The following is a 26,485-nucleotide window of genomic DNA, read 5'->3' on the forward strand; positions in this document are numbered from 1 at the left end:
CACACTCTCCCTTGAGCCTCACATCCGCCATGTCATTAAAACCTCCTTCTTTCATCTCCACAACATCACCAAACTCAGACCCTCTCTCACACCTCCTGCTGCTGAAAGACTCATCCATGCCTTCATCTCCTCCCGACTGGACTATTGCAACTCACTTCTCCTTGGCATCAGCTCCACCTACATCAACCGACTCCAACTGGTCCAGAACGCAGCCGCCCGACTCATCACCCACACCAAATCCTGGCATCACATCACTCCAGTCCTCAAACAACTACACTGGCTTCCCATCTCCCACCGGATCATCTACAAAATCCTGATCCTCACCTACAAAGCCTTCCACCATCTGCCCCCCCCATCTCACTGACCTCCTCTCCCCGCTACCAACCCTCACGGTCCCTCAGATCCACATCAGCCGGTCTCCTCTCCATCCACAAGTCCAACCTCCGCAGTTTTGGGGACAGAGCCTTCTCCAGGGCAGCTCCCAGGCTCTGGAACTCCCTCCCCCAACTGATCCGCAAGTCCGTGTCCCTCACCATCTTCCAGTCCCGCCTCAAGACCCATCTCTTCACCTCTGCCTATCCTTAGCCCCACGTCCCCCTCCCTTTTCATCTGTGCATTAATTGCCTCATATTGTGTTTTGTATTGAATTCTGTCTTTACTTTGTGTACTAGTCATGTCTTTACTATTTATTTATTCCCCTTACATGTTTTTCCTCTACCTGCTAAATTTTTGTAAGGTGTCCTTGAGACTCTTGAAAGGCGCCCATAAATAAGATTTATTATTATTATTATATCACTGACTGAATGGCAGGCTTTATTGGAAATGGGACAGAGCAGTGAAACCATAAGAGCTTTAATAAGATCACACCCAGACTACTGTGCAGAGTTTTGGCCTCATTATTTAAAGAAGGGTGTACTTGCGTTGGAGTCAGTTATTTGCACAGGCAAAGGTTTCAAGGCATACGGCCCAAATGCAACTAGCTTGGATGGGCACTTGGTTGTCATGGACCAGCTGGGCCAGGGGGCCCGTCTCCGAGCTGTATCACTCCATGACTGAAGTGCCAGAAAGTTTAGATGTAGAGCAGTGTGGAAACAGGCCCTTCGGCCCACTTAGTACGTGCCGACCAGCGATCCCAGTACACGAGCACTATCCTACACACGCTACCAATTTTAAGAAACATTTTGTCCAATTCAATGGAATAAAACCTAAAAATATTGTCAAAATGTATAAAATAGTACATATAGTCAGTGAGATGGGGGGGGGGGGTGCCAGATGGTGGAAGGCTTTGTAGGTGAGGATCAGGATTTTGTAGATGATCCGATGGGAGATGGGAAGCCAGTGAAGTTGTTTGAGGACTGGAGTGATGTGATGCCAGGATTTGGTATGGGTGATGAGTCGGGCGGCTGCGTTCTGGACCAGTTGGAGTCGGTTGATGTAGGTGGAGCTGATGCCAAGGAGAAGTGCGTTGCAATAGTCCAGTCGGGAAGAGAGATGAAGGCATGGATGAGTCTTTCAGCAGCGGGAGGTGTGAGAGAGGGTCTGAGTTTGGTGATGTTACGGAGATGAAAGAAGGAGTTTTAATGACATGGCGGATGTGAGGCTCAAGGGAGAGGGTGGAATCAAAGATCACGCCAAGGTTGCGGGCCTGGGGAGATGGGAGACTTCTCTAACTGCAGATAGATAGCCCTTGCTTTCTCTCTCCATCCCCTTCCCAGTTGTCCCACTAGGCTTACTGTCCCCGCCTACATTCTATCTCTGTCCCGCCCCCTTTGACATCAGTTCTGAAGAATGGTCTCAACCCGAAACGTCGCCTATTCCTTCCCTCCAGAGATGCTGCCTGTCCCGTTGAGTTACTCCAGCATTTAGTGTCTACCTTTGATTTAAACCAGCATTGCAGTTCTTTCTTACACATTCCGTTTGCCTTCTTAGTTGCTTGTTATCTCCATGTTAACTTCCCCTCTCCCTTCAGGCAAAAGTATATAAGTGTGAAAACGCACACCTCCAGATTCAGGGATTCTTCCCGCCTGTTATCAGACAACTGAATCATCCTACCACAACCAGATAGCAGTGCTGAACTACTATCTACCTCATTGGTGACCCTCGAACTATCCTTCATTAGACTTTCGATAGAGACAAAGAGCTAGAGTAACTCGGCGGGACAGGCAGCATCTCTGGAGAGAAGGAATGGGTGACGTTTTGGATCGAGACTCTTCTTCAGACTGGTTAGAAATATGGGCGCTGCTGTCTCTCTGGGTGTGTACGTAAACTGTGTAAAAGACTCGTTACTGAACCACGACTCTACAAACGAGCTGACAGGGAGAGTAAATGTGTGGTTCGTATTTCGTTGACATTCAGAATCATTACATTTTAAACCAAATTAGGATGGTAACTTTTTCTCCCATTGACTTTGTGAACCAAGTGCTTTGCCCTCAGAAGATGAACACAGGTTACAGATACCGACATTCAAATTCCCACTGTGCTCAGAAAACATGAAAGACCCAATGGTGATCCATGAAAATTATAAATTAAAATCTGTGACACAAATTTGCTGATTTAAAACCCTGTCCCACTGTACGAGTCCATTCCAAGAGTTCTCCCGAGTTTGCCCTGATTCGAACTCAGAGATTTACGGTAATGGCCACTCGTCGATACTCGGGGCTCTCGTGGACATTTTTCAACGTGTTGAAAAATCTTCACCAGTCTTCCCTTGCTTACCTGCCGTTAGCGAGTCTTCCCGAGTACCTGCCGTTAGTGTTACGAGCCGCTAAGAGACGTATGTTTCTATGTTACTATGTTTCTATGTCCCCGAGCTCCGACGTACCCGCTACGTTCATTCTCCGTGCTTACCACGAGTTTGATATTTTAAAAACTCGGGAGAGCTCTTGGAATGAACTTGCACCGTGGGACAGGGCTATTGTGACTAAAGGGCCCGTCCCACTTTCACGACCTAATTCACGACCTTTTTTACTCGTGGACATTTTTCATCAGGCTAGAAAAACGCCCCGACCTACTTGATGCCATGAGTACCTGCGACCAGCATCACGGCCTGCTACAACCTACCTACGACCTACCTACGACCTCCTACGACCTCGCGACGACCATGCTGCGTGTATGAGTCAAGGGCAAACTCGGCAGAGGTCATGAATTAGGTCTTGAAAGTGGGACAGGGGACTTAAGAATCGGTGAACAAAGTGAAACAATATATTTTATGATGAAGAGTCTCAACCCAAAAGGTCTCCTGTTCATGTGCTTCAGAGATGCTGCATAACCCACTGAGTTACTCCAGCACTTTGTGTCTTTTTTGGTGAACCAGCATCTGCAGTTCCTAGCGTCTCCAATATAATTTATGATGCGAAGGGTTTTTGATGGAAAAAAAACAACTTGAATAAGTTTATTGGCCAAGTATTCAGATTCAGATTCAACTTTAACTGTCATTGTCAGTGTACAGTACAGAGACAACGAAATGCAGTGTAGGGGAAGTGTCGCTATTTCTCCAAGTCTTGGGAGACACGGGCCGTCGTGATGTGCCCGCGCCGCCGCCATTTTGTTTTCTATCGCATTCACATACAAGGAATTTGCCTTGGTGCTCCGCCCGCAAGTGACAACATGACATACAGTGACATATAAAACATTAAACATTAATAATAAAACATTATCGATAAAACATGTGACTGCAATAAAATCCCAGAGCAAAAGGAGGCTACAGATTTTTGGTTATTGAGTAGAGCTACTACTCGTGGAAAAAATAGCAGTTTTTATGTCTGGCGGTGGCAGCTTAAAGAGATAACTATGAGCCATGCTGTTTATAATTGTAGCTCAATTTACATGTAGGATCCAGCATATCTGTTTTTTAATTCATATTTTTGGCATCTGCAGTGTTTTGCTTTTAGTTTATTTATTCCTGGACTGATGATGAAGTTAAATGCTGTGCAACAGATTTGTTCTACTGATTACAGTTGTGCTCTTTGCCAAGTTTTTTGCATTTGGAAAGTCGCAGGCTCCAAAAAACTTTCAAAGGCCTTGGCCAAAGGACAAAGAGACTGAATAGTGAATGGGTACATTAATGCAAAAGAACAGCTCTGAAGATGCCAATTCTGGTCTTGTTAATGGCCGTTGTTATTTTGCCCATACAGAGAAGTACCAAAGCCAATGTTGTATGCAATATATTTGCATTTTCAAAACTCAGTCATGACACCAAAAATATTTAAAACTATCTACTTTAGGCTTTATGTGGAGGTGGGGGCGGGAAGAAGAAAGGAAGAGGCGGAGACAGTAGGCTGTGAGAGAGCTGGGAAGGGGAGGGGAAGGAGGGAGAAAGCAAGGACTAACGGGTCTGGGTAAAAGACAATTTAGCAATCTATCTCATCTGCCCCCCCCTCTGTGACACCAAAAATTCCAACTCTACGAACCACATTTAACCCTGACCCGAGTCGCGACCCAGTCCTATCCCGGGCAAGTCTAAGAAAGGAAGAGGCTGGAAGCACAGTAGGCTGTGATCAAGAGCTATAAAGCGGAGGCGGGAGGGTTTAAAGGGGGGAAAGCAACTTAACTAAATTCTACTCTTTCCGGTAACGGCGTCTTGACACGTATAAATCTGTTGTCCGCTCTCACGGGACCCCCCCCTTGTGGGAACGTTCCGGCAAAATTTTATTCACCATTTCATAAACTCTGACCCATGACCTGACCCATTACAGTCCTTGCCAAAGATCCTATAGCGGAGCAAGATAGACCACACTTGCTAAATGCAACGGGCTGACGTGTAGTACGCAACGGAGCGGAACGTGGGCCTTTTATTCATCCATTTCTGTAACCTGACCCGACCCGACCCGACCCGACCTGACCCGCAGTGTAATCAACGTTGCAGGGGAACAGTTTGAGTTAATAAATTAAAATTCTGAAAATGAGGAGAAGATTTTTAACAAAGAACTTTTATTTTTACGAGGATGTTTCCGTAACCGGGTTCCGTCTCCGCACTAGTATCTTTGCTCCGCTACGGGATCTTTGAAGTGGAGACGGAAGCCGGTTACGGAAATGGGGCCGAAAATTACCCCATGAATCTGCCCATGACCGTACTACGTCTTTTTGGTCGAGTGGACTATCTTGCTCGATGTAGGATCTTTGGTTCCTTGCTTTCTCCCTTCTTCTCCTCCCCTTCCCAGCACTCCCACAGCCCACTATCTCCGCCTCTTCCCAGCCCGCCACATCATTCTGAAGAAGGGTCTCGACCTGAAACGTCACCTATTCCTTCGCTCCATAGATGCTGCTGCACCCGCTGAGTTTCTCCAGCATTTTTGTCTACCTACAATATTTAAATGTCTGTAATGAGGTGGTTGGGACGGAAATAGGCAACGTTTCGGGCCGAAACCCGAAAGGGTTTCGACCCGAAACGTTGCCTATTTCCTTCGCTCCATAGATGCTGCTGCACCCGCTGAGTTTCTCCAGCATTTTTGTCTACCTTCGATGTTTCCAGCATCAGCAGTTCCGTCTTAAACTTAATGCTTTATACTCACCGGAACAAAGATGATTGCAAAGAGCGGTAGACACTGCCCGGTCCATCACGTGTACTGACCTCCCCGCCATCAAAGTGATCTACACTGTCTCAGAAAGGCAGCCAATATCATCAAAGACCCACCACCCACACACTTCACTCCTGCCATTGAGAAGAAAGTACAGGAGTCTGAAAACCATGACCATTAAGTTCAGGAACAGCTTCTCCCCAACAAACAACAGGCTGATGAACACCACACAACACTCACCTCGTGAACTTAGAAACATAGAAACATAGACAAGAGGTGCAGGAGGAGGCCATTCGGCCCTTCAAGCCAGCACCGCCATTCATTGTGATCATGGCTGATCGTCCCCTATCAATAACCCGTGCCTGCCTTCTCCCCATATCCCTTGACTCCACTAGCCCCTAGAGCTCTATCTAACTCTCTCTTAAACCCATCCAGTGACTTGGCCTCCACTGCCCTCTGTTGCAGGGAATTCCATAAATTCACAACTCTCTGGGTGAAAACGTTTTTTCTCACCTCAGTTTTAAATGACCTCCCCTTTATTCTGAAACTGTGGCCCCTGGTTCTGGACTTGCCCAACATTGGGAACATTTTTTCCTGCATCTAGCTTGCCAGTCCTTTTATAATTGTATATGTTTCTATAAGATCCCCCTCATCCTTCTAAACTCCAGTGAATACAAGCCTAGTCTTTTCAATCTTTCCTCATATGACAGTCCCGCCATCCTAGGGATCAATCTCGTGAATCTACGCTGCAGTGCCTCAATCACAAGGATGTTCTTCCTCAAATTAGGAGACCAAAACTGTACACAATAGTCCAGGTGTGGTCTCACCAGAGCCCTGTACAACTGCAGAATAAAAACTTCTACGGACTATCTTCCGTTGGGGCACAGACGTTTTTTCCCATTTATATATTGTGGTTATTAACTTACTGAGTTTTTGTTTATCATATATTATCTATATGTATTCTGTTTACAAGCCAGCCATTCGTCTACAACAGTGGTTCCCAACGTGGGGGGTACGCCCCACAGGGGGGTAATTTGATTTTTAAGGGGGGCAATTGAGCGCGACTGAGGAGGTCTGGGTCCAAATTTTCGATTTTTTTTTTTGGATTTTCCATCAGGTAAACATATGTAGTTTATGTTTCAGATGTTATTTTGAGTAAATATTTTTTTTGGGGTAAAATAGGTCTTTATTGTGTAGTTATTACATAGTCACCGCGCCATCGCTCTTCATGCACGTCGCACGAAGCGCGCGAGGTCACGGGAGAACCTTATTTATTGAATTGGATTTAGAAATGCGATTCAAAGAGCTTTTGCTAAGTTACTCTTATAATATCTATTTCCTCCGTTTTCTCTCAAGGGAAAGCAAGTGGGGGGGCATCAGGATTTTAGAGGTGATTAGGTGGGGCATGGCCAAAAAAAGGTTGGGAACCACTGGTCTACAAGTAAGAATTGTGCTGGTCCATTGTCGATACATATGACAATGAAACATTCTTGACACGACCATACTAATGGCATTCCACCGCAACTCCCAAACCACAAGTCCAACTTGCTGAAAGCCACCTTTGTTGGAAAAAAAAGCTAAGTGTTTAGCTCTGCACAAACTTCAACTAATTGAATAGCCTGTCACTCTAATGGGCAGCATCAACAGGGACAGAAATACCAAGAGTGGGTTGCTGGCTTCCAACTGGCCTTTCAATACAGTGCAGCAGTCCGACAATTCACTCAGCAGAAGAACAAAGTGGTCTCAAGAGGAAGGAAATGGTCAATTTTGTCCACAGAAACATAGACAACAGGTGCAGGAGTAGGCCATTCGGCCCATCGAGCCAGCACCGCCATTCAATATGGTCATCCAGAATCAGTACCCCGTTCCTGCTTTCTCCCCATATTTCTTGGTCCGTTTGCCCAAAGAGCTAAATCTAACTCTGTCTTGAAAACATCCAGTGACTAGGCCTCCACTGCCTTCTGCGGCAGAGAATTAACAACTAGATAATTGTGGAATTCACAACTCTCTGGGTGTAATAATCAAATTGTGGAAAATTGAACACAAGTCGCAGTATTTTGGGTGTATCATAATTCAAAAGTGTTATGTACGGGGAAATACTAAAATTCGCTGAACCAATTGACAGGAGCTGGGTAACAATCCAGAATGCAGTAATATATTTGATCAGTTCTTTGGTTCGTCAGGGATCACTGAAAGGACAGGGGTCTTGGTACAAACCAGGCACCTGTATAGCCATAGAGGGCTGCAGAGAAGGCTCTACGGGTTTGGTTGTTTTACTCTCTAGAATTTACATCGACAGGGCATTAAAATTCGGTTGCTCTGCTTCACCACAATTGACAGGAGGATAAGGGGGGATTCACTGAAACCCAGAATAGCAGGAATGAATATCTGGAACTCTTTGAAATCAGTTCTCTATATTTTTATGGCCCAGGGTATGGAGAGAAGGCAGGGAGTTGGATGTAGCCCGATGTTGAATGGCGGGATGATCAGGGCCGAATGGCCTGACTCCTGCACATCCAAGAGAACTCTGGATGGTACCGATTGGGGATGTGCATGATCCCATTGGAGGGCCGACTCGTAGGGCCTCCTCCATTTACACCTAGTGTCTACAGCACCCACAGTATCAGTGCTTAGTAGCTGTTTCCTGCACAACACCACATTAAAGGTGTAGATGGGAATGTGTAAGAAGGAATTGCAGATGCTGGTTTAAACCGAAGATAGACACAAAAAAAGCTAGAATAACACAGCGGGACAGGACAGGCAGCATCTCTGGAGACAAGGAATGGGTGACGTTTTGGGTCGAGACCTTTCTTCAGGGGAAAGTAATTCGTATATAGTCATTTTTATTTCTTGAACAGAATAAACGGTGCAATTTCAGAGGAGACACAGTTTACAAAAAGACACAGAGTGCTGGAGTAATGCAGCGGGTCAGGCAGCATCTTTGGAGAAAATGTATAGGTGAGTTCTTGGGTCAGATTGGAGAAACCGCTGAGTTACTGCAGGTACTGTGGTGAATTCACCTTGCAATTCTGAGGTAATTAATGTCTAAAATAAAGGAAAATATCAGTTCTAGCTTTGTAAACAAGCAGTGTGCATTCAACAAATGGGGCGGCACGGTGGCGCAGCAGTAGAGTTGCTGCCTCACAGCGCCAGAGACCCGGGTTCCATCCTGACTACGGGAGCTGTCTGTATGGAGTTTGTACGTTCTCCCTGCAACCGCATGGGTTTTCTCCCAGTGCTCCGATTCCCTCCCACACTCCAAAGACAAGTTTATCTTCGGTAAATTTATAAAAATCGTCCCTGGCGTGTGTGGGCAGGTTAGTGATCGCTGGACAGCGCGGACTCGGCGGGCCGAAGGGCCTGTTTCCGCGCTGTGTCTCGAAAGTGGAAATGATAATATTTAATGATCCCCTCTCGCTGTGCTTCAGCTCATTTGTGGGGTGAAGGAAAGAGCGTTCACGTCGATCGCGGCCCCTGTTTCCACCACCACGGACAAGAACGCAAGACGCCATTGCGTTCAAACGCCGAGACGTTTGTTGAGTTCTGGCTGAACAATTTCTAATCTTGTGAAGTGGACTCGATAAGGAGAAGCTAATTTGTGCATTACGCCTGTGCGCCGTGAAAACGAGGAAGTTCTGGGTTGGATTCCTGATCTGCCGAGTGTACTAATCTCAGCCAGGTGGTGACAGGAGCATAAAAGTGGCCTCTTTGTCCTAATCACCATCTAATAGCCCCCTATTATAACTGCATGTGCGCGGATGTCAGGTGAATGTTTCAGCGTTTGTTTACATGGCCTCTCGCACAGAGGAGTAGCCCAGCAATGCGGAGACGACTCAAATATTACACATATGTTGTCGAGCACCGCAGGACCGCAATGGCAGCCCAAAGAATCAGGTCAAAACAGCCACCAAATCATTTCAATTGAAAATACAAGTCGTCGAGAACAAAATAAAGCGTAAAAAAACGACTTCTGATTCAAAATAGCTCATCATGAATGAATCAATGATGAATGAATGAATGAATGAATTCTGATTCAAAATAGCTCATCATGAATGAATCAATGAATCAATGAATCAATGAATGAATGATGAATGAATGATTGAAGTTTATTGGCCAAGTATTCACATACAAGGAATTTGCCTTGGTGCTCCACCCACAAGTTCTATATTTCTTTGGAGTGCTGGAATCTGAGGGGGAGACCAGATAACAGTATGTAAAATTACAAGAGGCATAGATAAGGTAGACAGTCTGAACCTTTCTCCCCCCCCCAAGGTGGAAATAGATTCATCGAGCATTGAAACAGGCCCGTCAGCCCATCGCCCGATGCTGACCAGGATGCCCAATGTGCACCAGTCCCACCTGCCCATGTTTGCCCCACATCCCTCTCAATTTTTCAAATAGTAGAGGGCATAGTGTTAAGATGAGGGGCAATGTTTAAAGGAGATGTCCGGGGCATGTTTTTTATACATAGTGGGCGGTGGGTGCCTGGAACGTACCGGCAGGGGCTGTGGTGGAGGCAGATACGGCAACATAACATTTCTGAGGCTTATTGAATGGCACATGGATATGCAGGGAATGAAAGGATATGGATCGCGTGCAGGCAGAGGAGATTAGTTTAACTCGGCATCATGATCAGTACGGACATTGTGGGCCGAAGGGCCTGTTCCAATGCTGTACTGTTCCACGTATGTACTTTTTGACTTGCAATAGTGTAAGGAGAACCTGCCTCCACCGCTCTCTGCCTCAGAGGGTGATGGAGGCCGGTTCTCTGGATGCTTTCAAGAGAGAGCTAGATAGGGCTCTTAAAGATAGCGGAGTCAGGGAGAAGACGGGAACGGGGTACTGATTGGGGATGATCAGCCATAATCACATTGAATGGCGGTGCTGGCTCGAAAGGCCAAATAGCCTAATCCTGCACCTATTGTCTATTGATTGCTGCAAGGCAAGCTGATCAGGATGTCTTGCAGCAATCATTACACTATTGCAGCAATCATTCCATTTCTTTATCAACCAGAGAATATTGTTCCACCTTTTCAACTTTGATTAAATATTTATTTCATTTCCTGTAGCTGATATTTACTTGTTCTCCATTTCCCTTTGGAAACGGCGAGCAATTTACTCTCTTCACTCTCGCCAGCCAGACTGAATGATCACCGTGCTGCACACAGCGAATGGGAACGTTTACAATCGCTCTACTCTGCACCAGTACATCACCAGCAGCAGTCCTCTACACCAGCAGCAGTCCTCTGCACCAGTACATCACCAGCAGCAGTCCTCTACACCAGTACATCACCAGTCCTCTACACCAGTACATCACCAGCAGCAGTCCTCTACACCAGCAGCAGTCCTCTACACCAGTACATCGCCAGCAGCAGTCCTCTACACCAGTACATCACCAGCAGCAGTCCTCTACACCAGTACATCACCAGCCGCAGACCTCTACACCAGTACATCGCCAGCAGCAGTCCTCTACACCAGTACATCGCCAGCAGCAGTCCTCTAAACCAGTACATCACCAGCACCAGTCCTCTAAACCAGTACATCACCAGCAGCAGTCCTCTACACCAGTACATCACCAGCAGCAGTCCTCTACACCAGTACATCACCAGCAGCAGTCCTCTACACCAGTACATCACCAGCAGCAGTCCTCTAAACCAGTACATCACCAGCAGCAGTCCTCTACACCAGTACATCACCAGCAGCAGTCCCTACACCAGTACACACCAGTCCTCTACACCAGTACATCACCAGCAGCAGTCCTCTACACCAGTACATCACCAGCACCAGTCCTCTACACCAGCACATCACCAGCAGCAGTCCTCTACACCAGTACATCACCAGCAGCAGTCCTCTAAACTAGTACTCACCAGTCCTCTACACCAGTACATCACCAGCAGCAGTCCTCTACACCAGCAGCAGTCCTCTACACCAGTACATCACCAGCAGCAGTCCTCTACACCAGCCAGTCCTCTACACCAGCAGCAGTCCTCTACACCAGTACATCACCAGCAGCAGTCCTCTACACCAGCAGCAGTCTTCTACACCAGTACATCATCAGTCCTCTGCACCAGTACATCACCAGCAGCAGTCCTCTACACCAGTACATCACCAGCAGCAGTCCACTGCACCACAAACGCCTACTCATTTTGCCGGAAATGACCAAGGGAAGAATTGAAACTCAGCGGGTGCAGCAGCATCTATGGAGCGAAGGAAATAGGCAACGTTTCGTCCCAACGAATCGACCCACGTTTGGTCCATATATATCTCTAAGTGTTTCCTATCCAAATACCTGAACAAATTATCTTTGAAATATTGCTATTGTCCCAGCCTCAACTACCTCCTCTGGCAGCTCGTTCCACACACCCACCACCCTCTGTGTGAAAAAGTTACCCCTCATATTACTATTAAGTTTCTCCCCTCTCACATTAACCCTGTGACCTCCGTTCCTTGATACCCGTACTGTGGGTAAAAGACTACGTACATGCTCAGTCTGAAGAAGGGTCTCGACCCGAAACGTCACCTATTCATTCGCTCCACAGATGCTGCCTCACCCGCTGAATTTCTCCAGCATTTTTGTCTACCTTCAATATTCAAATGTCTGTAATGAGGTAGTCGGGAAGGAAACAGGCAACGTTTCGGGCCGAAACCCTTGGGTTTCCGCCCAAAATGTTACCTATTTCCCAAGGGATTCGGCCCCGAAACGTTGCCTATTTCCCAAGGGATTCGGCCCCGAAACGTTGCCTATTTCCTTCGCTCCATAGATGCTGCTGCACCCGCTGAGTTTCTCCAGCACTTTTGTCTACCTTCGATTTTCCAGCATCTGCAGTTCCTTCTTAAACACAAGGGAGGAATTGGCCTGGATGCACGTTGAGGTGAAATAGCAGATTCCTTGCTGAAACACACACTTAAACATCAAGCCAGTGAAGATGACACAACCTCAGTGGATGGCCCATGGTCTCTGAACGCCATGTTCTTTCCGAGCACAGCAAAGTAGGAAGGAAAGGGGCGACTGAGATCCTATCACACTTAAAAAATCAGACCCTTTGTTAAGTTGTGAGCAAAGACCATGAGAAGGAATCACAGAGAAATCGGAATGCCTTCTGCCCCCTTCCGCTAAGGTACTAAGAGAATTGCTGAAGCAGAACTATAACAGAGGTTGTTGGTTTTCCCCAAATCAGACAATCCAATATAACCAGTTAGGTATTATACTGATGAATAATTTGTTTTGTTTTACCAAAGACTTCAGAATAAACTGAGACGCAAGGAACTGCAGATGCATAGGTGACGTTTCGGGTAATCTGAAGAAGAGTCCTGACCTGAAACGTCACCTATCCATGTTCTCCAGAGATGCTGCCTGACCCGCTGAGTTACTCCAGCACTCTGTGAAATGTCACCTATCCATGTTCTCCACAGATGCTGCCTGACCCACTGAGTTACTCCAGCACTCTGTGAAATGTCACCTATCCATGTTCTCCACAGATGCTGCCTGACCCGCTGAGTTACTCCAGCACTCTGTGAAACGTCACCTATCCATGTTCTCCACAGATGCTGCCTGACCCACTGAGTTACTCCAACACTCTGTGAAACGTCACCTATCCATGTTCTCCACAGATGCTGCCTGACCCGCTGAGTTACTCCAGCACTCTGTGAAACGTCACCTATCCATGTTCTCCACAGATGCTGCCTGACCCGCTGAGTTCATTCCAGCACTCTGTGGTCACCTATGTTGTTCTAACCACAGATGCTGCCTCCACCACTGAAGCATTCCACCTCATTTAGGTTACAGTTGTTTAACTTCAAGAGAAAACGGCCCAACTTTCCTGAAGTCCAAAAATGTCCATCTGAACGTTTAGGTACAGTATCTCTCTCTAGTGAGTCTACACATGTACAGAAACAGGCCCTTCGGCCATTCTCATTCATGCCGACATTCATTCATGTCCATCTGAACGTGTTTGGTCCATATCTCTCTCTAAATGTTTCCTATCCATGTAGCTGACCAATTATCTTCATTCGTTCATCATTCATTCAATCATTCATTCATTCATTCATTCATTCATTCATTCATTCATGCATACATTCATTCATTCAAATCATACATTCATTCATTCATACATTCATTCATTCATTCATTCATCTTTGAAATACTGCTATTGTCCCAGCCTCAACTACCTCCTCTGGCAGCTCGTTCCACACACCCACCACCCTCTGTGCCCCTCATATTACTATTAAGTTTCCCCTCTCACATTAACCCTGTGACCTCCGTTCCTTGATACCCGTACTGTGGGTAAAAGACTACGTACATGCTCAGTCTGAAGAAGGGTCTCGACCCGAAACGTCACCTATTCATTCGCTCCAGAGATGCTGCCTCACCCGCTGAATTTCTCCAGCATTTTTGTCTACCTTCGATTTTCCAGCATCTGCAGTTCCTTCTTAAACATGTCCATTCACCCTGTCTATGTTTTGATTCACTAAAGTCCGACATATACATAATAATTTGATATAAAAACACATAGAATTTCTCTCGGGATGAAACCCAACGTAGCTGAGCCACTTGTTGTATAATTCAGTGTGTTGGTAAGAGTGGGTGGGGGTGAGCTTGGAGGTTAGGGGTTAATAAGCATTCAGCCACAGCTCAGGATCATCTTAAGGCTGATAATTGTAACCGGTACTAAAGCACATCTAATGTTACTCCATTTCCCGTTGAAACCACAGCAAGCTCACGTACATTAACGTTTTATAAATACTTCTTTCACAGATGGTAATCATTTTGTCAGTTCGTTTACATTTTTGACACCCTGATTTATTGGTACTCCACTAAACAGCCCTATTAACCAGGTTACGTGTAATTGTTAGATCTCTTTATGCAGCGAGCGGCCAAATAGTCACGGTGGTCTCAGAAAAGATACAACCGGTGATGTCCAAAATACCTTTTTCCCCCCCAACCAATTCTACCAAATGTGTGGAATCAAGATATTTCTCCATAAGCCTCATGTAATATTCAGAAGTTCTGGGCTCCAGTTATATTGATACTTGCATGCATAAAGCAGCAGTACCACAGCCTTGCTGGGCTGGGAGATTACAACCTTCACCTGGTCCACCCTGTTTCGACTGAAGCCCCTGTCCCACTGTACGAGATAATTCAAGAGTTCTCCCGAGTTTCCCCTGATTCGAACTCGGAGAATTACAGTAATTCCGACGGCTATCACTCTACTCAACAACGTACCTCGGTGACTGCAAATCACCACCCCCCCCCCCCGGACACTTATTATTATTTATTCAAATCATTTGCTATGTCGCTGTTCCAGGGAGATGCTAAATGCATTTCGTTGTCTCTGTGCTGTACACTGACAATGACAATTAAAATTGAATCTGAATCTGAATCTGAATCTGAATTACCGCTCGTAGGTACTCGAGACTCCCGTGGACATTTTTCAACATGTTGAAAAAAACTTCACGAGCTTACCGCGTTTCCCGAGTACCTGCCGTTAGCGTTACAAGCCGCTAAGAGACGTCCCCGAGCTCCGACGTACCCGCTACGTATATATCACGAGTTTGATTTTTTTTAAACTAGGGAGAGCTCTTGGGTAAACTTGTATAGTGGGGACAGGCACTGAATGCAATTAACCCGACGTGCACAAACAAGATCAAATAGAACAAGTTGACCTACAACTTTAGGCTGTGCACGCCGTACACAAGAGGAAGATGTAGCCTAGCTGCATCACTGCACGTGGATGTTGCACAGGAGCAAGTTATTTATCAGCGGGAGATTAAAAAAAAAACTTTTCAGAGTCTCATTGCTGTTCCACAAGACCGCAAGACTAGATGACAGAGTGCTCAAGTGGTGTGTAGGAGGGAACCGCAGATGTTGGCTTACACCAAAGATAGACACAAAATGCTGGAGTAACTCAGCGGGACAGGCAGCATCTCTGGAGAGAAGGAATGGGTGAGGTTTCGGGTCGAGATCCTTCTTCAGACTGACAGTGAATAATCATAGAAACATAGAAACATAGAAAATATGTGCAGGAGTAGAGGCCATTCGGCCCTTCGAGACTGCACCGCCATTCAATATGATCATGGCTGATCATCCAACTCAGTATCCTGTACCTGCCTTCTCTCCATACCCCCTGACCCCTTTAGGGCCACATCTAACTCCCTCTTAAATATAGCCAATGAATTGGCCTCAACTACTTTCTGTGGCAGAGAATTCCAGAGATTCACCACTCTTTGTGTGAAAAATGTTTTCCTCATCTCGGTCCTAAAAGATTTCCCCCTTATCCTTAAACTGTGACCCCTTGTTCTGGACTTCCCCAACATCGGGAACAATCTTCCTGCATCTAGCCTGTCCAACCCCTTAAGAATTTTGTAAGTTTCTATAAGATCCCACCTCAATCTTCTAAATTCTAGCGAGTACAAACCAAGTCTATCCAGTCTTTCTTCATATGAAAGTCCTGACATCCCAGGAATCAGTCTGGTGAACCTTCTCTGTACTTCCTCTATGGCAAGAATGTCTTTCCTCAGATTAGGAGACCAAAACTGTATGCAATACTCCAGGTGTGGTCACACCAAGGTAGTCTATATAAAATGAAGCAGGACAGGTACTTGCAATGGGAAGGATTTTTATTTTTAGAAGGATGAGAGGGCATCTCATTGAAACATATAAGATTATTAAGGGTTTGGACACGCTAGAGGCAGGAAACATGTTCCTGATGTTGGGGGAGTCCAGAACCAGGGGCCACAGTTTAATAATAAGGGGTAGGTCATTTAGAATGGAGATGAGGAAACAGTTTTTCACACAGAGAGTTGTGAGTTTGTGGAATTCTCTGCCTCAGAGGGCGGTGGAGGCCAGTTGTCTGGATACTTTCAAGAGAGAGCTAGATAGGGCTCTTAAAGATAGGGGAGAAGGCAGGAACGGGGTACTGATTGTGGATGATCTGCCATGATCACATTGAGTGGCGGTGCTGGCTCGAAGGGCCGAATGGCCTACTCCTGCACCTATTGTCTATTGTCTAATGGAAGTTGTTTTTAAACAGGGGAAAGCAGAATGAATGAAAAGTTGTAACACATTACATATGAGCGGATCATTCCGTCTAAACCTGAAGGGGTTACATACATACGGAGCAGTTTGCTGCCAAAGTTATCTTCGAATGCTTAACCTAGTATTAACAGAGTTAATGAAACTTTTAACAAAAGAATTAGATGTCAACTTTGATCGTATTTCTGTGCAATTGTGCTTATTTATTTAAGACTTCCATAGAAAGAATTGAATACTGATAAAAATCAGTCATTGAGATTTATTAACTATTTAGACTGGGCAAGCTGTAATAAAATGGGATTGCATTTTCAAATGCTGATGGTGCTTTCTCATTTACAAAGGGAGGATGAAAACTACAAACGGACCAAGAAATACATTTGAGAAAAACAGCAATTTATGGGGCAGTATAGTTTTATATGGTAACTCATATGCAACAGCTGCTACAGATTGAAACAGCCATTGTATCTCCTTTCATCCTACACGAACAACATCTTTGTGGAGTCACTACAATTTTAAAACGTTAGTCAGTTCTGGCAATCTGACCTAAAGCTCATTTTTATCTGACCTCAATGTTTTCGCATCATTAATAAAGAAAGAATCTAAACATATATCGGTGCAGGAACAGTTTACAATGGTCGTTCAACCCTCTGAAATCTGAAGAAACAATTTGCTGCACTTGAAGCGCCCAGTAAAAAGCAGGGATCTGAAGGGACAGATATTTTCTTACTGAAGGCCACAGGTCATAGGCACAATCAGAAACCCTTAAACACCACTTTCAACTAAATTCTGTCTTTGGAATTCAAAGCAAAAAGGAGGCTGGTTTCTTATTAAAGATGACTTACTATTTGACCCATGCCAAAAGAAAATACATTTGGATTATCAACAATATTTACCGTGCATCGTGGTTTAACAAATCGCAGGTTTATTCATCACGGGGACGTTCTCTCACATTTAATTAATAACTAAATCATCTGTATCCTGACTTGGTAAATGGGCCAATCCACTCACAAATTGGTCTTCGGAAAACCAGGTGCAACAAGTTAAAGCAAGCACACTCATTTATCTTTCCAGTTTTAACAGAGTCCAAAGAACAAGACACAGATAGACAAAAAGGGGACATTTACTTTTATTATGACTATCTTTGACTAAGACTTTCCTCGTTTCTTCCTCCTGGTGATTAGTTCGATGGATCTATTTCACCCGATGACAGTTTCATAAACATAGTATTGTCTAAGGTAGACAAAAGTGCTGGAGAAACTCAGCGGGTGAGGCAGCATCTATGGAGCGAAGGAAATAGGCAACGTTTCGGGCCGAAACCCGAAGGGTTTCGGCCCGAAACGTTACCTATTTCCTTCATGACATATATCATATAAACCATATAACAAGTAACAATTACAGCACGGAAACAGGCCATCTCGGCCCTACAAGTCCGTGCCGAACAACTTTTTTCCCTTAGTCCCACCTGCCTGCACTCAAACCATAACCCTCCATTCCCTTCTCATCCATATGCCTATCCAATTTATTTTTAAATGATACCAACGAACCTGCCTCCACCACTTCCACTGGAAGCTCATTCCACACCGCCACCACTCTCTGAGTAAAGATGTTCCCCCTCATATTACCCCTAAACTTCTGTCCCTTAATTCTGAAGTCATGTCCTCTTGTTTGAATCTTCCCTATTCTCAAGGGAAAAGCTTGTCCACATCAACTCTGTCTATCCCTCTCATCATTTTAAAGACCTCTATCAAGTCCCCCCTTAACCTTCTGTGCTCCAGAGAATAAAGACCTAACTTATTCAACCTATCTCTGTAACTTAGCTGTTGGAGAAGGAGTGACCTGATCAGATTCAGATTCAGATTCAAACCTTATTGTCATTGTGCAGTGTACAGTACAGAGACAACGAAATGCAGTTAGCATCTCACCCAAAAGAGCAAACATAGAATAATGAGCAATAAATATATATATGTACATACAGTAGTATCAGACCAGTCATGGGTGTTGAAGGCATCACAGCTCTCAGATAGTAAGAATGGAAAGCTACCATTTGTATAAGAATAAAGAGGATCTGGTGTGTTCATCTTTTTGTCTGTACAACTTCTTCAATAGACAATAGGTGCAGGAGTAGGCCATTCGGTCAACCCTTCGAGCCAGCAGAGCCATTCAATGTGATCATGGCTGATCAGCCTAAGTTACAGTACCCCCCGTTCCTTTATTCTTTGGAGCCATATACACCTGACTCCGTCTATCTTTAAGAGACCTAGTTGATGTGGACTAGCTTTTCTCTTTGATAGGGTATCCAGAGGACCCGCCCTCTGAGGCAGAAGAGAATATCCACAGAACTCACAGACCCTATGTGTGGAAAAGCTCCCAGTGAGGCAGCATCTATGGAGCGACCATTTAAAAATAAATTGGATAGGCGTTTCGGGCCCGAAACCAGGGTTATTCACTTTGAGCAAGTGGGACAAGGATTATTAACATTTGTCGGATGGACTTGTAGGCCGAATGGTCAAGTTCCGTGGGGTTATAAGTATGCGGCAGCACGGTCGGCCAGCAGCGCCATTCAATGGGAGTTGCTGATCATTACAATCAGTACCCCCGTTCCTACTTCGAGCCCCCATACCCCTGTGGATATCTTTACTGAGCCCTATTTGCACTCTCTTGATAGTATCTCCGGGATCTGAGGCAGGTTTCCACAGTCTCCAACGCTATGTGTGAAAAAGTGTACAGCATCTTGGAGCGAAGTTTAATTGCGACGTTTCGGGCCCGAAACCAAGGTTCACTTTGAGAAGTCACAAGGATTATTAAAATGTGACAAGGTAATGTCAAGTTAGGGGTGATAAGTTGCGGCAGCACGTGGCGCAGCGGTAGAGTTGCTGCCTTACAATGCCTTACTACGAGCCTTACTACGGGTGTGGATTCTACTGAGTTTGCACCAGCGTGGGTTCTCTCCGGGATCTCCGGTTTCCTCCCGCGCTCCAAAGACGTACAGATTGGTAGTTTAATTGCCGTCTGTAAACTGTCCCAAGTGTGCAGGATAGTGTTAGTGTACGGAGGTGATCGTTGGTCGGTGGGCCGAGGGACTTGTTTCCGCGCTGAATCCCTAAACTTGTTTGCTTTCACGACACACAGTCAGTCAAAGGATGGAGGCAGAGTAGGTACAAAGATAGTGAGAAAACTACCACGGAAAATGAATTCATTTTTTCATGCCTTGCCTTGAATTTTCACTGAATAGTTAAGCATTGAACAGACCTGCAGAGTTCCTTTAGATTGGCACTCGAAAAATGAAAGCTATTTAAACTACTTGCATGAATTTGCTCGTAGTTCATGTAAAGCGAATTGCTGAAAACCTGGCCGATAGTTTCGTCTCTCAAAATGCATTAAATGCTGGAAAATAGTTCTAGACTCACAGCAATACAGTATGGTTCAATATCTATATCAAACATATCATTCTGTGGACAAAATGTTTGAGAAGGAACTGCAGATGCTGGAAAATTGAAGGTAGACAAAAGTGCTGGAGAAACTCAGAGAGTGAGGCAGCATCTATGGAGCGAAGGAAATAGGCAACGTTTCGTATATCATATATGATTTATATGATATATGTCATGAAGGAAATAGGTAACGTTTCGGCCCGAAACCCTTCAGGTTTCGGGCCGAAACGTTGCCTATTTCCTTCGCTCCATAGATGCTGCCTCACCCGCTGAGTTTCTCCAGCACTTTTGTCTACCATATCATTCTGTAGGTTCATTATGCCTGAGGCTAATGGCTCAGACCACCTTAGCCACACAAACAAGTCTCCTCACCTTATATGCTGAAACTGTGGTCAAATGTATCTGTGAATTGGACTCAATTATCTTTTAACCCATTATTAAGCTTTCCAAGTCTCCCATTTCCAGAAAACATCCAGCCAACAACTTTGAATGTGCCCTGTTTGCCTTCCCTGATAAAATACTTTGCACATGGAGAGACAATTAGACCTAATTTTTCCCACCAAATTGCTTCCTGCAAAGATCAGCGGACATTAGCTCGCTCTCCCCATTTATACCACAAAGGGACCATAAGTAACCTTTGCCACTTCACAGGCTTCAAAGACGTCGTTAATACATTGCTCACAAAGGAAAGGGAAAAAAAACATTTTAGGTTGAAATTGGCATCTTTACCCATTTCTAAAAATTACCCATGCTTAAATTTGAAAACTTTGAATCTAGTTTTTTAACCTGTTTTGATGCTGTTATTTAGCAGGATGAAAAAATAATAAATGAGGTGCCTAGGGAGGAACATTAAGTGCAGAGCTAACACAACTTGAAACTGAAAATGAATAAACCTGCTTCAAAGTTTTTCAGTAATTTGTTAAGTTAGATTCAAACGCGTAGCTCCTCCAGATCAGAACTATTCACCATGGAGAGATAATTGGGAGAGTGATGGTCTGATCACTGCGTGAAGAAATTACAACCCTTGACAACAAATCTTTATGTTTAGTGAAAATCCAAACATTTTGACAGTATCATAGAAACATAGAAACATAGAAAATAGGTGCAGGAGGAGGCCATTCGGCCCTTCGAGCCTACACCACCATTAGATATGATCATGGCTGATCATCCAACTCAGTATCCCGTACCTGCCTTCTCTCCAAACCCCCTGATCCCTTTAGCCACAAGGGTCACATCTAACTCCCTCTTAAATATAGCCAATGGACTGGCCTCAACTACCTTCTGTGGCAGAGAATTCTGTGTTATGAAGGAATAAAGAAGCTGTTTTAACAGGCTTATATCTACACAGAAACATTTGTTGGATATGTCTGTGGAATTCTCTGCCTCAGAGGGCGGTGGAGGTCGGTTCTCTGGATGCTTTCTAGAGAAAGCTAGATAGGGCTCTTAAAGATATCTCAGGGGATATGGGGAGAAGGCAGAAACGGGGTACTGATTGGGGATGATCAGCCAAGATCACATTGAATGTCGGTGATGGCTCGAAGGGCCGAATGGCCTACTCCTGCACCTATTGTCTATTATCTATTGTTTCCACAAACTGGGTAAATAGACAATAGACAATAGGTGCAGGAGTAGGCCATTCGGCCCTTCGAGCCAGCACCGCCATTCAATGTGATCATGGCTACAATCAGTACCCCGTTCCTGCCTTCTCCCCATATCCCCTGACTCTGCTATCTTTAAAATGGTAATGACAAGGGGACAGATGCACGCAGGTTAACTCGGGAAGGAACTGAATGTTTAGGACAGGGCTGCCCCTAAAAGGCAGAGAGATACAAGCACCGACATAGTCCTTCACACTGACATCACTGCTGTTGACTGTAGTCCTGCACTCCCACTCCAAAGTCACACGCACAATATTTTCCCACCATTTATCTAATTTCCTCAAAGTACTAAATTAGCTTCCACATATTTCTCACATGTTAATAAACCTGCGACTAGGATGTTTCCAGCAGTCACCACCCATGCAGCAAAGGAAAGTGGCCAGAATGATTGCTTTTCATTCTAGACCAGTGCAGCACAAGAATATAGAACAGGACAGTGCAAGAACCACAATGGATATGCCAATGTCAAAACCATCTCATATCTACCTAAAACAAACATTACAACTCTGAGGAGACATGCAACAAGATAGAACCATATTTGTGAACAATCTGCATATTTTAATCACATAAAGATGGCCAGACAGAGGTACAGCATGGAAACAGGCCCTTCGGCCCACCAAGTAACCATCATGCCAGTGTGTGGGTGATTGGATAGGAAAGTGGGACAACATGGAACTAGTGTGAATGGGTGATCGATGGTCAGCATGGACTTGGTGGGCCGAAGGGCCTGTTTCCATGCTGTATCCTTCAGTGATTCTTTCAACGATTCAATATGCTGCCTTAAGGTTCGTGCCAGAGATAGATAGATTCTTGATTAGTGCAGATGTCAGGGGTTATGGGGAGAAGGCAGGAGAATGGGGTTAGGAGGGAGAGATAGATCAGCCTTATTGAATGGCAGAGTAGACTTGATGGGCCGAATGGCCTAATTCTACTCCTATCACTTATGACCTTTTGACCACCCAATTTAGTCTTGCATGCTTCCAAATGTCTGGTTTATTATTAATGTTTAATGTTTTATGTGTCGCTCCTAACTGTCACTGTGTGTCATGATGCCACTTGCGGGCGGAGCACCAAGGCAAATTCCTTGTATGTGAATACTTGGCCAATAAACCTATTCAATCATTCATTCATTCATTTTGTTTACTTCTGTCTAAGAATAATGTTCCGTCACACATCCTTGCTCTTTCCCCATTATAACACATAGTTTGCTATGTCGCTCTTCAAGGGAGATGCTAAATGCATTTCGTTGTCTCTGTACTGTACACTGACAATGACAATTAAAATTGAATCTGAATCTGAATCTGAATCTAGTTTGGACAAAACTGAAAACAAAAACAACCGACATATATATATATCCATCCATTGTAATATAAAAAGCTTCCATGCTCAATTGGGATTTGACATGAAAGATTTTCTTCTGCACATTAATGCTGGAAGCTCCTAGTGACAATCTTTGACCATGCATTGCTGTGAACATCTACTGCAATAAAGGATAGTTAATTTACAGTTTAACAAAGCAACAAGCTGAGTGGTACCTAACTCCACAATGCTAGGTGTACCTCAGTTTGAAGTATGGCAGCCCGCTGTTCTTTGGCAGTGAGTGATTCTTTGAGCACCTCAATATGTTGCTTGCAATCAGAATTTTGATTATTCAGCGTTTCCAGCTTGGTCTGTAAGGCCAGAAGTTCCGATTCCTTCTTGGACAAATCCTGTTTTAACTGATCGATCTGTAATTAAAATAATAAAATTAAAGTTGGCTTCTGACCAAAATGGAATGGGTGATGTTTCTTCCCCACCTCCTTTCTAAAAGAGCGTCCTTTAATTCTGAGGCTGTGGCCTCTGGTCCGAGACTCTCCCACAAGTGGAGTCCACGTTGGCCATGATCACACATACACTTGTTCCATCCTACGCACTAAGGGCAATTTGCAATTTGTATCAGAGCCAAGTAACTTATGAAGATGTACAAACCTATGCATCTTTGGAGTGTGGGAGGAAACCGGAGCACCCAGAGAAAACCCACGCAGTCACAGGGAGAACGTACAAACTCGGCACAGACAAGCACCCGTAGTCAGGATTGAACCTGGGTCTCTGACGCTGTAAGGAGCGATAGTGGTCTTGGACTGGGAAAGTACTCACAGGACAGCCTCACAAAAACACCGTAGTGTGTTTTATCAATGAGACAGGAGGGTGAATCTCCACAGATTTGGTCTCCAAATCTGAGGAAAGACATTCTTGCCATAGAGGGAGTACAGAGACGGATCACCAGACTGATTCCTGGGATGTCAGGACTTTCATATGAAGAAAGACTGGATAGACTCGGCTTGTACTCGCTAGAATTTAGAAGATTGAGGGGGGAGCTTATAGAAACTTACAAAATTCTTAACGCGTTGGACAGGCTAGATGCAGGAAGATTGTTCCCTATGTTGGGGAAGTCCAGAACAAGGGGTCACAGTTTAAGGATAGAGGGGAAATCCTTTAGGACCGAGATGAGAAAAACATTTTTCACACAGAGAGTGGTGAATCTGTGGAACTCTCTGCCACAGAAGGTAGTTGAGGCCACAGTTCATTGGCTGTATTTAAGAGGGAGTTAGATGTGGCCCTTGTGGCTAAAGGGATCAGGGGGTATGGGGAGAAGGCAGGTACAGGATACTGAGTTGGATGATCAGCCATGATCATATTGAATGGCGGTGCAGGCTCGAAGGGCCGAATGGCCTACTCCTGCACCTATTTTCTATGTTTCTATGTGAGATAGGAATGAGTTTCTCGGGCAGCGGTTGGGACAGCTGTTCTCTCCCTTTAGGTATCAGGTTTATTGAATATACCTTTTATTAAAAATGATCTATGTTTATTGTGTTTACAGGCCTGCAAGTAAGAATTCTGTTATCAGTACATGTGACAATTAAACACGTTCCAGCCTTAAGGTTTGTACATCTAACTTAGTTAAATCAAGCTACAACAATATTAGGAGTCAACAAAATAAACTTCACTAGGGTGTTTGTACATCATCAGATGCATAAATCTTGCCGCAGCTGAGACGAGTACCTTATTCTTCATGAACTTTGAGTGACTCTTGTAAACTTCCATTTGTTTCAGCTCCTCCTCGCGGTCGCCAGTGCTCAGAGCTCCATTTGTCTTTAACATTTGAATTTCATCTTCTAGATCTCTGATATTTCTCTCCAATGAAGCAACCTTCGTATCCTATTAACAGGGAAACACCAAAACCACAATTTGTGAATGAATAATGCTACTTCTTTAGTTGAAGCATCCAACAATGGCTGATAGATAAGGATAGAAACATAAAGAGGTGCAGGAGTAGGCCATTCAGCCCTTCGAGCCAGCACTACCATTCAATGTGATCATGGCAGATCATCCAGATCAGTACCCCATTCCTGCCTTCTCCCCATATCTCCAGACTCCACTATCTTTAAGAGCTCTATTTAACTCTCTCTTAAAGCATCCAGTGAATTGGCTTCCACTGCCTTCTCAGGCTGAGAATTCCACAGATTCACAAAGTGAAAAAGTTCTTCTTCATCTCAGTCCTAAATGGCCTACCCCTTATTCTTAAATTGTGACCTCTGGTTCTAGACTCCCCCAACAAGAGGAATATTTTTCCTTGAAGATAATATTCAAACTATTCAAGAACGTCTCTGGCAAGAATATGCACTTGTGGATGAAGGTTACATCAGTGTGGATTGCATTGCCAATTGCCAGGAGTTTGCTAATTACTGTTGGTGAGGCCACATTTGGAGTACTGTGCCCAGTTTTGGTCACCCTGATATCTGAAATTAGTTAAGCTGAAAAGAATGAGATGCTGCCTGATCCGCTGAGTTACTCCAGATTTTTGCGTCTATCTTCGGTTTAAACCAGCATCTGCAGTTCCTTCCTGCACAAGAATGCAGAGAAGATTTAAGAGAATGTTGTCAGGACTTGAGATTCTGAACTATAGCGAGAGGATGGGCAGGCTCGGACTTTATTCCTTGGAGCGCAGGACGCTGAGGGGTGATCTTATAGAGACAAATAAAATCTTGAAAATAGACAGAGTGAGTGCACATTTATCCAGGGTTGGAGATTCAGGAAGCTGACGCCATAGATTTACTTTATAGACAATAGACAATAGGTGCAGGAGTAGGCCATTCGGCCCTTTGAGCCAGCACCACCATTCAATGTGATCATGGCTGATCATCCCCAATCAGTACCCCGTTCCTGCCTTCTCTTCACATCCCCTGACTCCGCTATCTTTAAGAGCCGTATCTAGCTGAGAGGGGCAACCTTTTCACTCAGAGGGTGGTGGCTGTAGAGTATCTGTGGCAAATGGGACTAGCTTAGTTGGGGAATCTTGGTCGGCATGGATGAGTTGGGCTGAATGGCCTGTGTCCATGCTATACACCACGGTGGCTCTGTCAAGGAGGCTTTGGAGGGGACATTTTATAAAACTGTTTTGCTGTAAATTGACATATGAAGATGCCAGCATTTATATATCAGCAGGTCCTGGTGTGCCTAACCTAACAAGGACCCCATAGGGAGAGGCACTCACATATTCTAAGCCATCACAAAACCAGTCGTGGACCTGTACCATCTGGTCCCGCTGGAGTCGGGTTAACCTGGGCACCTCACGCAACGGGGACTGGCTTTAGCTGCTAATCCACTGGACGGACAAGGTGCAGGAGCATGCAGGAATCTGCAGCAGGCCCAGCAACCCCCCATCTCACCTGCTACTCACTAAATATAATACTAGATTCAGTGGAAATAAAACACAGGTAGTCGCTTAAATCCCAGCTCGTCAGTTCATTGTTCTGCATTGAAATCTTTGAACATTTTCTCGATGGGGAAAAAAAACGACTCAGTAAAGTT

General features: G+C 44.8%; 1 protein-coding gene across 1 annotated transcript in view; it reads right to left on the minus strand.

Moving 5' to 3' along the window:
* Positions 1-26,485, minus strand: part of LOC129704447 (ERC protein 2) — a 590,828-nt gene that overhangs the window by 421,399 nt on the left and 142,944 nt on the right. The window contains exons 8-9 of the mRNA XM_055647523.1: positions 24,677-24,832; positions 23,194-23,361 (exon numbers count right to left, since the gene is read on the minus strand). Coding sequence (XP_055503498.1) covers positions 23,194-23,361; positions 24,677-24,832 — 324 coding nt within the window. The remainder of the gene's footprint in view (positions 1-23,193; positions 23,362-24,676; positions 24,833-26,485) is intronic.

This window comes from Leucoraja erinacea, chromosome 16 (assembly GCF_028641065.1).
Source record: "Leucoraja erinacea ecotype New England chromosome 16, Leri_hhj_1, whole genome shotgun sequence".
In the NCBI taxonomy this organism is placed as follows: Eukaryota; Metazoa; Chordata; class Chondrichthyes; order Rajiformes; family Rajidae; genus Leucoraja; species Leucoraja erinaceus.